Genomic DNA, 14,923 nt, shown 5'->3' with positions numbered 1-14,923 from the left:
AACTGGGGTATCGGCCTTTTTCCTGCCTTTTGACTGGAACTGAAATACTGGCCCATCCTGGGTCTCCAGCCTGCCAGTCTTCAGGTGCAAACCACACCATCCGCTGTCCTGGGTCTGTAGCTGGCCGACTCACTGCAGATCTTGGGGCCTGCCCATCTCTGTAATCACATGAGCCAACTCCTTATAATAAATCTCTTTACAAATATATTTTTCACAGGTCCTGTTGGTTCTGTTTCTCTGGAGAACCCTGACTAATACATCCTTCATCCCACAGAGCTCTGTGGCAGAGTAAGCCGTCATTAGTCACACAGCTAGTCCATATTTAAAGACAATATTTATCTTACTTTTAAGGTCATGGTCCTTTACGGAGAGAATCGGAGAGCGTGTTCAAATGAGGATCTGTGGTTGGATAAGAAACAAAGAAATATTTGATTTTTCTATCCACGGACTCACCAAAGTTGTAGAGAAGGATGTGGGAGAATATGCATGTAAAAAGTCCAGTGGATTCAGGTGCTTGGGTTACTTAGAGGGAAAAGAGAAGTACAAAGGCCAGACCCACGAGCTCAGTACAGACCCTGTAATACTGGGGAAGTCTGTGGACACAGGCAATGAGCTTGCAAGGGAGTTAGGGTCGCCACACCCTCATTTCTCAGCAGAGAATACTGAGGCCCAGGGAGGAAAGTGACTTTACCAGGGCCACACAATAAGCCGGCCCCTCCAGGTTGGCCAAGGCCCAAAGCTGATCCTGATGGGAGCAACATGCAGAAACAAGCTTCAATCGAGCACTTAGAACGCAGCCCCGGAGCCCCTGGTCCTCTCGCTCACACGGTGGGTATCGTGCACTATCCAGTAATTACTTAGCAACTTGCAGTTAAATCTTCATCTGACTGTCAACTGCATTTCCACCCACAAATCCCCAGGTGTTCTACAGAGAAGATGTAAGACTATCCACACTCTCATTTGGGTGAGCAATCTTGCCTCTCAATTTCCTACCAGCTTTGATCTTCAAGTTCAGCCCCAATTTAATGGTAACTAAAAGGAAAGACATTTTATTTTTATCCCTTTATCCCTCAAAAGATGAGATAAGGATACATTTTTCTTAAATGAAAGGGAGAAATAGAAGACAGTTTTGTATCTATGACACATACCACCGCAGTAAATTTCAACCATCGTCACCAAAACAGCAATATTATCCAAGCTCACACTTATCAGGGAATTTCTGGAGATTTTTTTCCTAATATGATCAAAAATGAAAATGCCCCAGATCGATTCCTTTAACCCAAGACTGTTTTTTCCCCCCTTTTTCCTACATTCCACAAGTACTGATAATTGCCTCAGACATTTATTTCATCAGGACATGAAAATCAAAACTCAACTTCTATGGGGCTTGAGCTTTCATTTCTTTAATACCCGTGCACAAAACACAAAAATAACGTGAATGAAGACAAGTCACGCAAAGGAAGTTTTCATTATCTTTCATTTGTAAAAGAAAAATTATCAACAAAAAATTGAGGAAAACTCCCATTTTTAAGCACTGACACAAATGCAATGCAAAAGTTTCCTCTTCATTGCTAATATAGCTATATTTATTTAATGAGCTCAGAAAGGCTACGGTCTGCTCTGGAAAGTGGGAGGGGAAGGAGATGAAGGTTCATGCTAAAAATAACAGATGAATAAGTGACACATAAAAAAGATGACAAGTACATTCCTACCACACCCAAAACTCCTAGAAAACTATTTTCTGCCGTTTAGTCATTCAATCACAGTATTTGGCCATTTGTCCATTTCTAGGTTGGTCCTAAGAGATAATTCGTTTTTCCTTTCTGGCAGAGTAAGTTGAAAAACTCCCATGCAATATTTTCCAAGCACTAAAATCCACCTCCGCAGAAGAACCCAGCTAGTGACACAGAAGACACTGAAGCTCACCGGTAGTTAGAATAACCAGCCACAGGTTTAGAAAATCAGTTTTGTTTTGTTCTTCCCTTTGAGATATAATTCACATGCTAGAAAATCCACTCACCGAGTGCATTCATAATAAATACATTTCCCATCAAATCAAGCTGAAAAACCCAAGTTAAGAAAAGAAGTAAATTAAGGATTAATTTCTACTTTACACAAAACCACTCATCACATGGTTCCTTAGCAAGTGAAGCACAGTCTGATTCACTGAAGTCTTACTGAGAGGCTTGATTGGGTTAGGAGCACAGATTCGTGTTTAAGCTCTGCCACTTGACAGCTGTGTGACATTGGACCATTTCCCTCACCTCTCCCAGCGTCTAACCACTCATCCATCAGGTGGGTGATACAGACAAGTTGTCCGCATGGAGTTACTGTAGAATCATACAGGATCCTGGCCTGAGATAGGAGCCTTGAGAAGTAGACTCAGAAACCATGAGGACGGAGAGAAGAAGAGAGGATGTTCCTTGGGAAATGAAGGAGTGAAGCCTGAAGGAAAGTAGCCAGGAGCTGGTGAGGGGCTGGGGTGGGGACCAGCCCAGGGAAGAGGAAAGGAGACAGATGTGTCCACTCACTACGTGGAACCAAGTACCAGAGAAACAGACAGGGAGAAATTTACCCACCCTTTGGGAGCTCTTATTTCATACTAGGAGCAACCTTATACACAAAGGGATAACTACACAACAATGCGTGAGATAAAGAGAGACCCTGAGAATTATGGGAATATAGAAAGGTGCCTGACGGCGAGGTGGGAAAGGGGGTCAAGGGCAGCTCCTTGGAGGAGCTAAATCCTTCATCACAGACAAGCAGGGGTGAGCCTGATGACAGGGGCAGGTGGGATAGGGCAGTTTGCGTGTGTGGTCTACGTGGGTCCTCTCTGCCTGAGGGAAAACCCAAAGAGAGAAGTGGAACCTACAGGAAGTTTGGTGTTGTAGCTAAAGGTCGAGGTGGGGAGAGGTTGTCAGGGACTTTATCTTGTAAGCAATGGGGTCCACTGCGGGATTTTTAATCCTGGCAATCCCATGGTCAGATTTGCTTTTTAGATGCAAACCTCTCTGACCTTGTGCAGAAGAGGCATCTGAGGAAGGGCAAAACCGGCAGCCTCACAGGGAAGAGAGAAGACAGTCCTGCTTACACCCCTCATCTCTCAGCACCTGCATACCGTGTGCTGAAAATTCAAACTGCCAGGGTGACCGCAGCATTTCAGAGTGCTCTGCCTTGGCTCACGCTGACCCCTGGCCTGGAATTTCCTTCTCCATTCCTCTCCTGATTAACTCCTCATTCTTTAAGAAGCAATGCAGGCATCCCTCCTCCAGGAAGTCCTCCATGACTACACAGGAGGCTAAACTTCACGTGTCTTCCACAACACTCTGGAATATCATCTGCTCTGAATTCATTCTATTATGTTGAAATTATATGCTCAGCTGTCTGTCACTCTGCTAGACTGCGAGCACCCTGAGGGCAAAGACAGCATCTTTGAATTCCCAGTCTGCACCCTCGCCTGGCCCAGAGTCTGCACTTAGTAAACGTTCGCTGAACTAGACTGACTGTTAACCTCCTGCCCTCAGCCCGTCCACCACGTCCCTGCGGCCTGCGGAAGGAAGGCTTGTCCTGGCCCAGCTCCTCCGTAATCTGGCCTTGTCTCCCTCAAACCCGCTTCTCGAAAACCCTCTGATGCTTTATTGCCCAAATGGCTTCCCCCACGCCTCTCAGATCACATCTTCCTCGAGGCTTTGTTCATTTTCTTTCCCTTCACCGCAGTCTCCGATGATCTAAATTCAACCCCTCCTCGTTATGATTTTCAAACTTGAATATTGAAACTGAAGCCTGCGGTGGTTCACAGAACCCAGCCAGTCCCAAACCCACCGGCTGCCAGTTTGCTCCTCCCAAGATACCACCTCCCTGCCCCCCACCTCCTCCCTCTCAGCCTCACTAACCCCGGGAAGTGAGAAAGGCCCAGAGAGTCGGGAAGGGGAGGGCAGACGGCTGGCCGGAGGCCAAGACCCGCCCAAGGGCAGGGAGGTTTTGTCCTTGTTCACTTGTTTAAAATAACAAAGGGGAAGGAAAGGAAAGTACTAACTGGACTTAATTTACAGCTCTTTCTCCCTCAGGACTTCAAAAGGAATCCAACATTGTGGATGGTCTGCTCCACGTTGGATATGCCCAAATGCAAGTTGCATCATCCTGTCCCAGAGTCGCCGCCCAGGGACAAGCCCATACGATGGCCGCTTTTAGGCAAAGCATGTCTCTACACACAGGGGTATGAAACTCAGCCGTTACTACTGTGATAGTGTCTTTTTATCTGGAAAGGGCATTGACAAGGAACTCCTCTGCCTCAGCACTTCCAAGAAAACCTGTTCCAGAGACTTCCCTCTCGCGTGATGTAATATGCACTCTCATTTCAGCTGTTACAAGGCTGTAAGTGACTATATCTGAGTTTCTTGGGATCTCTGGGGGAAAGTGCTATGTAAATAAATATTTTCTATTGTGTAAAATAAAATATAGTGAAGTTGAGATTTTTAAATGGTAACTGGATAAAGCACAGCTCAGTACTTTGGAGAAAACTACATACTTACGGGATACGTAGGAGATCAGGTTCTTACTGATCTTGATTGGTAAATACCTTTGCCTTTGTAGCATCACAGAGCATTCTCTAGTCCAAAACCATCTCATAAAAGCAATTCTAAGCATGTGCTTGTTTCCCCCCTTAATGCTTCATACTCTCTGTGTCTGCAAGTAAAGAGCAAACAGCTCTCTTCACAACCATCTGGCAGAAGTTAAAGACAGTGGGTATAGCAAATATAACTCATGTTACCCACCGCAAGCCTTCTGGGAAAACACAGATAAATTACAACCTTAACAATTGCCAATATGGTAAGGAGAATATTTTCAGGTGGAATGTCTAAAGATCAACCCAAATTGTTTCTTACCAGACATTCAGAAGTGTAATATGAGAAGGTGAATGTGTGCAGGGGCGGGGAGTAGGGGAAGGGGTGAGAGCAAGGGGGATGGGGGAGGGGAGAAGTGAAATGAAAAAACAGCAGTATTAGGACAGTGTGCTTAAATAACTGATGTAATGATTCTGTCAAAGAATGCATAATGGGCCACTAGTAATAATTACCCTTTCTTTAGAAAAGCTTCTCTTGGTACTTCCCTGGTGGCACAGTGCTTGAGAATCCTCCTGCCAGTGCAGGGGACACGGGTTTGAGCCCTGGTCCGGGAAGATCCCACGTGCTGCGAAGCAACTAAGCCCGTGCACCACGACTACTGAGCCTGCGCTCTAGAGCCCGTGAGCCACAACTACTGAGCCCACGTGCCACAACTACTGAAGCCTGCATGCCTAGAGCCCGTGCTCCAAAACAAGAGAAGCCACCGCAATGAGAAGCCAGCACACCGCAACAAAGAGTAGCCTCCGCTCGCTGCAACTAGAGAAAGCCTGCGCGAAGCAGCAAAAACCCAACGCAGTCAAAAAATTAAAATAATTAATTTTAAAAAAGCTTCTCTTCAGGCCAACCGACCACCCTAGACCCTTGGATTTGTGTAGGGATTTATGTGAAAGTAATTCCCCCCTCCCAAGAGAGAACAGCACCACTTTTGACATCATAAATTAAGCACTTACCAACTATGAAAAAAGAAATAAAGTTACATTTAATGAAAATTTAAATTTTTAAAAAATGTTTGCTTGGACTTCTTGTGGCCATAAAGAGAGAAAGAAAAAGAAGGGGGTGGAAAAAAAGGCCAGGAGCATCTCAGTGTTGCCCAATTTCCCTTTTCTCTCCCTGGACCTAAACATTTGACAACACACAAGGACCTGAAAACTCCAAGCTGGGCATCCCCTCCACTGGACTAAAGTATGACTTTGAATTTAAATTTTAGAGAGCCAGTAAAAGTTAAAACCATACCTTTTCCCACTACAATCAATATGAAATTTTTAATTGGGGCACCTGAATCCATGCGTTGCATCTCTGATGACAGACTTTCGGATCCTGGAAACTCAGGACCCCAGAGGAGATGTAGTACAGAGAAAATGCATGAAAAGCTATTTCTCTTTCTCCTCAAGCTTTTTGATTTGTCGTGTAAAGGTGACACAGCATCACATCGCTACAGGCCCCAGACAGAAAGCTGCGCGGTCGGGACCTGTCTCAAGACTGGCCCCCTTCCCAGACGTGAACAGGGTGAGGCTTCTGGGCAGAAGCAGGCCAAGGGCAGAGACGTGTCTGTCACCAGAAGCTGTGTCCTTGTCAAAACCCCCCAAACCCTTCCACTCCCTCTATTCTCCTTGGCAGTTTCAACTTCCCTTTCAGTTCCTCGGAAACACTATTTTGTAGTTTGTTAGCCGGCACTCCTGAAATAAATAGCATATTCTGTTTCAATTCAGGAGCATAGGAAACTATCCTTAATATTCTATAAAATTAGAGAAAATGAGATACTCTGAAAAACATTTTCCATATAAATTGTTAAACTTCTGCTGTGTTACTCTGGGCCAGGCCTTCATAACTGCACATCCAGATCAGGGCCATTCCACCACCCAACACTTTTCCCTACTTCAATTTGCCCCTCACCAGCATCACCACCGCCAAGCCACTGCCAGATTAATCTTCCAAAGATAATGCATTCATCACGATTCTCGTCCCAACTTAAAAACCTATATTCCTCCCTTAGATCTAGAGCCTATAATAAACCTTATATCCCAGGGGGTTTTTTTTGTTTTTTTTTTAATTTTTTTGCAGTACGCGGGCCTCTCACTGTTGTGGCCTCTCCCATTGCGGAGCACAGGCTCCAGACGTGCAGGCTCAGCGGCCATGGCTCACGGGCCCAGCCGCTCCACGGCACGTGGGATCCTCCCGGACCGGGGCACGAACCCGTGTCCCCTGCGTCGGCAGGTGGACTCTCAACCACTGCGCCACCAGGGAAGCCCTATCCAGGGTTATTTTTAAGACCCTGAGAAAGCTGCACCAGTACCTGTCCCACCAAACCACCAGCTCTTCATCACTTCTTAGCCCACACCTCTGCTCCCACGTGCCTCAAGCAACCACTGTTACTCCAACAGTTGACCCTTGAACAGTAAGGATTTGAACTGCACGGGTCCGCTTATATGCAGATTTTTTTAAAGTAAATACTACATACTACAGTACCACACGATCATGGTTGGCTGCCAGTTTGCTCCTCCCAAGATACCACCTCCCTGCCCCCCACCTCCTCCCTCTCAGCCTCACTAACCCCGGGAAGTGAGAAAGGCCCAGAGAGTCGGGAAGGGGAGGGCAGACGGCTGGCCGGAGGCCAAGACCCGCCCAAGGGCAGGGAGGTTTTGTCCTTGTTCACTTGTTTAAAATAACAAAGGGGAAGGAAAGGAAAGTACTAACTGGACTTAATTTACAGCTCTTTCTCCCTCAGGACTTCAAAAGGAATCCAACATTGTGGATGGTCTGCTCCACGTTGGATATGCCCAAATGCAAGTTGCATCATCCTGTCCCAGAGTCGCCGCCCAGGGACAAGCCCATACGATGGCCGCTTTTAGGCAAAGCATGTCTCTACACACAGGGGTATGAAACTCAGCCGTTACTACTGTGATAGTGTCTTTTTATCTGGAAAGGGCATTGACAAGGAACTCCTCTGCCTCAGCACTTCCAAGAAAACCTGTTCCAGAGACTTCCCTCTCGCGTGATGTAATATGCACTCTCATTTCAGCTGTTACAAGGCTGTAAGTGACTATATCTGAGTTTCTTGGGATCTCTGGGGGAAAGTGCTATGTAAATAAATATTTTCTATTGTGTAAAATAAAATATAGTGAAGTTGAGATTTTTAAATGGTAACTGGATAAAGCACAGCTCAGTACTTTGGAGAAAACTACATACTTACGGGATACGTAGGAGATCAGGTTCTTACTGATCTTGATTGGTAAATACCTTTGCCTTTGTAGCATCACAGAGCATTCTCTAGTCCAAAACCATCTCATAAAAGCAATTCTAAGCATGTGCTTGTTTCCCCCCTTAATGCTTCATACTCTCTGTGTCTGCAAGTAAAGAGCAAACAGCTCTCTTCACAACCATCTGGCAGAAGTTAAAGACAGTGGGTATAGCAAATATAACTCATGTTACCCACCGCAAGCCTTCTGGGAAAACACAGATAAATTACAACCTTAACAATTGCCAATATGGTAAGGAGAATATTTTCAGGTGGAATGTCTAAAGATCAACCCAAATTGTTTCTTACCAGACATTCAGAAGTGTAATATGAGAAGGTGAATGTGTGCAGGGGCGGGGAGTAGGGGAAGGGGTGAGAGCAAGGGGGATGGGGGAGGGGAGAAGTGAAATGAAAAAACAGCAGTATTAGGACAGTGTGCTTAAATAACTGATGTAATGATTCTGTCAAAGAATGCATAATGGGCCACTAGTAATAATTACCCTTTCTTTAGAAAAGCTTCTCTTGGTACTTCCCTGGTGGCACAGTGCTTGAGAATCCTCCTGCCAGTGCAGGGGACACGGGTTTGAGCCCTGGTCCGGGAAGATCCCACGTGCTGCGAAGCAACTAAGCCCGTGCACCACGACTACTGAGCCTGCGCTCTAGAGCCCGTGAGCCACAACTACTGAGCCCACGTGCCACAACTACTGAAGCCTGCATGCCTAGAGCCCGTGCTCCAAAACAAGAGAAGCCACCGCAATGAGAAGCCAGCACACCGCAACAAAGAGTAGCCTCCGCTCGCTGCAACTAGAGAAAGCCTGCGCGAAGCAGCAAAAACCCAACGCAGTCAAAAAATTAAAATAATTAATTTTAAAAAAGCTTCTCTTCAGGCCAACCGACCACCCTAGACCCTTGGATTTGTGTAGGGATTTATGTGAAAGTAATTCCCCCCTCCCAAGAGAGAACAGCACCACTTTTGACATCATAAATTAAGCACTTACCAACTATGAAAAAAGAAATAAAGTTACATTTAATGAAAATTTAAATTTTTAAAAAATGTTTGCTTGGACTTCTTGTGGCCATAAAGAGAGAAAGAAAAAGAAGGGGGTGGAAAAAAAGGCCAGGAGCATCTCAGTGTTGCCCAATTTCCCTTTTCTCTCCCTGGACCTAAACATTTGACAACACACAAGGACCTGAAAACTCCAAGCTGGGCATCCCCTCCACTGGACTAAAGTATGACTTTGAATTTAAATTTTAGAGAGCCAGTAAAAGTTAAAACCATACCTTTTCCCACTACAATCAATATGAAATTTTTAATTGGGGCACCTGAATCCATGCGTTGCATCTCTGATGACAGACTTTCGGATCCTGGAAACTCAGGACCCCAGAGGAGATGTAGTACAGAGAAAATGCATGAAAAGCTATTTCTCTTTCTCCTCAAGCTTTTTGATTTGTCGTGTAAAGGTGACACAGCATCACATCGCTACAGGCCCCAGACAGAAAGCTGCGCGGTCGGGACCTGTCTCAAGACTGGCCCCCTTCCCAGACGTGAACAGGGTGAGGCTTCTGGGCAGAAGCAGGCCAAGGGCAGAGACGTGTCTGTCACCAGAAGCTGTGTCCTTGTCAAAACCCCCCAAACCCTTCCACTCCCTCTATTCTCCTTGGCAGTTTCAACTTCCCTTTCAGTTCCTCGGAAACACTATTTTGTAGTTTGTTAGCCGGCACTCCTGAAATAAATAGCATATTCTGTTTCAATTCAGGAGCATAGGAAACTATCCTTAATATTCTATAAAATTAGAGAAAATGAGATACTCTGAAAAACATTTTCCATATAAATTGTTAAACTTCTGCTGTGTTACTCTGGGCCAGGCCTTCATAACTGCACATCCAGATCAGGGCCATTCCACCACCCAACACTTTTCCCTACTTCAATTTGCCCCTCACCAGCATCACCACCGCCAAGCCACTGCCAGATTAATCTTCCAAAGATAATGCATTCATCACGATTCTCGTCCCAACTTAAAAACCTATATTCCTCCCTTAGATCTAGAGCCTATAATAAACCTTATATCCCAGGGGGTTTTTTTTGTTTTTTTTTTAATTTTTTTGCAGTACGCGGGCCTCTCACTGTTGTGGCCTCTCCCATTGCGGAGCACAGGCTCCAGACGTGCAGGCTCAGCGGCCATGGCTCACGGGCCCAGCCGCTCCACGGCACGTGGGATCCTCCCGGACCGGGGCACGAACCCGTGTCCCCTGCGTCGGCAGGTGGACTCTCAACCACTGCGCCACCAGGGAAGCCCTATCCAGGGTTATTTTTAAGACCCTGAGAAAGCTGCACCAGTACCTGTCCCACCAAACCACCAGCTCTTCATCACTTCTTAGCCCACACCTCTGCTCCCACGTGCTCAGGAGCCTCAAGCAACCACTGTTACTCCAACAGTTGACCCTTGAACAGTAAGGATTTGAACTGCACGGGTCCGCTTATATGCAGATTTTTTTAAAGTAAATACTACATACTACAGTACCACACGATCATGGTTGGCTGAATACAGAGGGCCAACTCTCAGTTACACACTGGAGGGTTGGAGCCCCTAATCCTTGTGTTATTCAAAGGTCAACTATACCTCCAAACTGTCCTACCATGCACCCCACTCTCCTCCCAGCCTGGATCAGCTTTCATACCAACACGCCTCTTACCAATTTTTTAAGGCCATATTCTTCCAGGAAGTCTCCTCCATCTCCTCTAGATCACAGCACAGCTCAACCCAATGCCTCGTAGCATTTGATGACTATGCTAGCTGGTACTAACTTATACCATTCTAGAATATTCTTTAGTTTCATGTTTATGAGGCCTGCTTTCTAACTAAATAATATATTTTTTAGAAACAGGGTCCATATTTTATAATTATTTTTATATTTTGAAGCTATAGGCATCTGTTAGGTACGTCGATATCTGAAGATGGACAAATAAGCGAGAGGGAAGAATTGGGAAGGGAGAAAGACGACACAGGATATCAGAAAAGGAGAAGGCAACGATGGATCCAGGTATCAGCAGAAGATCTGTCTCAACTGTGCCATCATTTAGAAATACTTGATGAAGGGGCAAGAGATGGGAATTACTTGGTTATTTTGCTATTGCCAATTGGTAAATCCCAAATTCTTAGTGTAACACAAATATAACACTTGAATGCATGCCTTTCATCAGTTTCTTATTTACAGCCAGAAATTTCTTTCTATACATTCTAAGTTCTTCATATATATGCAGGCAGAAAAAAACATTCTAAGCAAGGTTAAATATTCAAACACAAATAGGAGATTGATAATGTACTGTTTGATCTGTGATTTAAGTCAAACGCTATAGGGAAAATTCTTTTCTGATGGGGTGTCCAAATTGTTGTATTGCCATGGAACTTTTTTTAAAGAACCTGGTCTCTCTATGATAATTTACAAAGTAAAAAGTATGAAAAATTCAGGAACACGCCAACCCATCTTCGCCCTATCCCTCTTTAAGTTCCCAAATCATCTGACACTGATTTTGAAGGGACTGTAGTGGATACTGCTGTGCACCACCAGACCTCCCTTTCAAGACAGAGGCATTCCTTCCCTTAGCTGCTCATGGCGCAAGAATGGGAACGCACCTCCTCTGAAGGCAGCTGCTTTGACCAGGAGACATGGCATGACACGACATGCCTCACTGGAAGCAAGCAATTCTGAACGGCCACCTCAGCTCCCAAGCCCCTGTAGGCTCAGCTCCACACAATTCAACGAGTCCCTCCTTAATCACGCTCCCTCACTCCCTTACTCCTGAGACCGGTCCTAATAAAACGCCTCACATGCACATCTCTACCTCAGTGTGTTTCCCAGGGAAACTGAATGAAGAGAGGGGCGCTAGAAATTTCACCGACACTTGTGTAAGTGCTCAGGCTGTCTGAGTAAAGGAAAATAGAAACTAAGCTTCTCCCTCTCCTCTAAAATGCAAACAGCATAGAAAGTAGCTGTTTAATTATTATGTGAATGTGGAGACAGGCCAAAGAAAGCATCTTCCTTAGCACCTTATCTGTTGTAAACAGAAAAAACAAACCAAAAAATTAGTGTTTTTTTTCTAATCCACAGACACAGGAATAGCTGTATTATACCAAACTACTCTTTCACAGCCATCTTCTGTATTAGAATCGTATGTGTCTAATCTTCCAACAGTTTTATCATATACATTTTGTTCCGAAAGTGCCAATATATGAGAGAATCATCCAGGCAAGGAGCTACTCAACACGAGGGAACAAGATCTGGTCACAAAATGTCCCAGTGCAAGTATACAGCCACGAAAGGCTGCAAAGCACATCACATCCCTCATATGACAAAAGTGCAGCCATTAAGTACTCGAACCAAAAAGCCACAGAAACTACTCCCCGCAGAGGTGTAGGAACCGGTTCCCCCATCTGAGTGTGCCCTGAGTGACATAAGCCATGGGAGGAAACACGTGTAAGTAACCTGTACCTGGTTTTCTATGGCTTTCCGGTTCTTTGGGTCGCTCACCACGGACAGCTGTAACTCCGCCATCTTCTTCATCTTGCTGTCCATATCTATCTTCTGAACGAGGTTTCTGGTCTGGTTCTTCAGCAGCCGAACTGTGTCCTCTTTGCCATGCTTCTTTGCGAAAAGGGATGCGCAGGCCGAGTGGATGGCAGTGACCCAGTTCTCCAGATCTGTCTGGCTGGTGGCCTAAACACGGGGAAAAAAGCAATTTGGAATTGTTTCACCACAAAAGTGTTCTCCAAAGTGGCAGGCTGGGCTTGAATATGTAAAACCCCAAAGTACCTTCGCTTCATAAAAACTGTTTAATTTTAAAAACACACACTCAGGGCTTCCCTGGTGGCGCAGTGGTTGAGAGTCCGCCTGCCAATGCCGGGGACACGGGTTCGTGCCCCGGTCCGCGGAGCGGCTGGGCCCATGAGCCATGGCCGCTGAGCCCGGGCGTCCGGAGCCTGGGCTCCGCAACGGGAGCGTACCGCAAAAAAAAAAAAAAAACCCACACTCAACACAGGTCCACAGGCTTCCTTTGCTCCAGAGGGCCTGTGAGAACATCGAGGGTGACACATGGCCCCAGACAGAACGGGAAGACAAGCTACTGATAGAATCAAGGCGTACACCAGCAATAGGGGAGTAATAAGAAAACGAGGGTATATCCATGCGTCACGCTGCTCTCTAAAAAGCGGTTTATCGCCATAATTTTAATACGATGAGAAAATATTAGGACTAAATGGTTACATTGTGAAGCGTGGATATGAAATTTCATCTATGGTATGGACTCAATTATGGAAAATAACAATAAAAGAACATTTCGGGGAGGACACAATAATATTGAAATAGTCGTCTGTGAATACTGGGAATATGGATAGCGGTTTTCTTTTTCTACCCTTCAGTACCTTCAAACACAATGACCATATAGTATTTTCATATAAGAATATTTTATCTTAAAAACAGTAAAGAAGGTCTGAACAAAGCAGAATGGGCAAAGATGTATGATTCTAAGCAGGCTGAAACGCACGTTCAGTTTCCCCTGATGCCCAGAAATAACCACACACGTTCACACCACGAGGTTAATCCTCCAATGACCTGGGGGATCGTACAATGGGAACTACTGGGAAAATTTCTTAAAAACTAAGGATATTTATCCTGAATCACAAAATAAAATATTCATTTCATACCTCCCCCTAGGTCCATGAAGATCTGATCCAATGTATTTACCATTCCTACAATTCATATGAACACCAGTTTGTTACTTTGCTTTAAAGCACCACAGAAAGTTCAAGCAAACCTTTCTGTTAAAAGAAGGAAAATCAAACTCTTTTCAGTCAGGTCAGGTGGAGGACAGCAATAAGGCTAGGGGCCCAGGGCCTTTACCAGGTTAGCGCTGGGAAATCCTATTGCCCAAAACACTTCACACAATTCTAGATTCCAAAGAATCTAGAATCAAAGGGGCCCAAAACAACTATATTGTTCTACAGGGGCCCTGGGGGCAGCCAGGACCGAGTTTATCAGAGACCTGAATCGAGGACCTAGGAGGTTTTCCATGAAGCTTCCAGCCACGTAGAATCTATAGCTCACGTTGTGTCTACACCCAGTACTGGGTTTGGATTCGGAGGCATTTCAGAAGCACACTTCACTTCCTGGCTCTCTCCCCCATTTCTCTGGAGTTAATTCATAATAACAACAGTCATAATAGTTAGAATTTCTTTAGCACTTAACAGACGCCTAATCATACTGTTTACCCTTAAAACAATCCGAGAAGCTATTATTATCCTACGGGTTGAAGGGGCTGAAGCTCAGAGAAGTTCAGTTAAGTGTTGCAAGATGATTGCAGACTCAACGAGGGCACCAGGACCCACAGCTCAGCCTGACCCCGCCTTTGCTAGAAAGATTCTAAGAATCACAGCAGTAGATAACCTGAATCTTAACGTCCTAAGACCACCTCCACAGGGTAATGAGACCCTATAGTATTTGTCAATGAGGGTTTTCCTAAAAAGCTTCTTCACTTCCACTGGGATTCCTGGGAAGAACTTAAGCCTCTACTGCCCATTTTCTCTGGGTTTTCACTTAAAAACTTCCACTCTGGGAACTTCGGATCTTGTACTCACTAGATCACGGACTAGTCCAGAACAGAACGGTAATTTTTCTCTCTTTGTATCCTGAAGAGCAGCCCAGGGGCTACAGCCTGGCATTTCAGGGGCAGGCATCCAAGAAGTGCTCGCTGGATGAATGGCTGCATTTCCAGCGACCCTGCGGCACCTGGCAGTCAGCAGAGGCCAATTTTCTCGCTTAAACCTTAATCCAAAGTCTGACAGCTTTTAGTCTATTCCAAATTGCTAAGCTGTGCCTCTTAATTCTGGTCCTTCTCATCCTAGCAGGACACAAGCCATCGCCTCCACCCTCCATTTAGAAAGCTCAGCAGATGGGCATCATCAGAAAATCTATAAACAACAAATGCTGGAGAGGGTGTGGAGAAAAGGGAACCCTCCTGCACTGCTGGTGGGAATGTAAATTGATACAGCCACTATGGAGAACAGTA

General features: G+C 45.3%; 1 protein-coding gene across 1 annotated transcript in view; it reads right to left on the bottom strand.

The window, feature by feature from the left end:
* TIAM2 (TIAM Rac1 associated GEF 2) overlaps nt 1–14,923 on the bottom strand; it is a 111,954-nt gene that overhangs the window by 83,596 nt on the left and 13,435 nt on the right. The window contains 1 exon segment of the mRNA XM_024747918.1: nt 12,352–12,576. Within this exon segment, the coding sequence (XP_024603686.1) occupies nt 12,352–12,576 (225 nt within the window).

The sequence above is a fragment of the Neophocaena asiaeorientalis genome, unplaced genomic scaffold (genome assembly GCF_003031525.2).
Source record: "Neophocaena asiaeorientalis asiaeorientalis breed wild unplaced genomic scaffold, Neophocaena_asiaeorientalis_V1.1 scaffold123, whole genome shotgun sequence".
Taxonomy (NCBI): domain Eukaryota; kingdom Metazoa; phylum Chordata; class Mammalia; order Artiodactyla; family Phocoenidae; genus Neophocaena; species Neophocaena asiaeorientalis.
The sequence above is the reverse complement of the archived record's forward strand: the minus strand, read 5'-3'. Positions and strand labels throughout refer to the sequence as shown.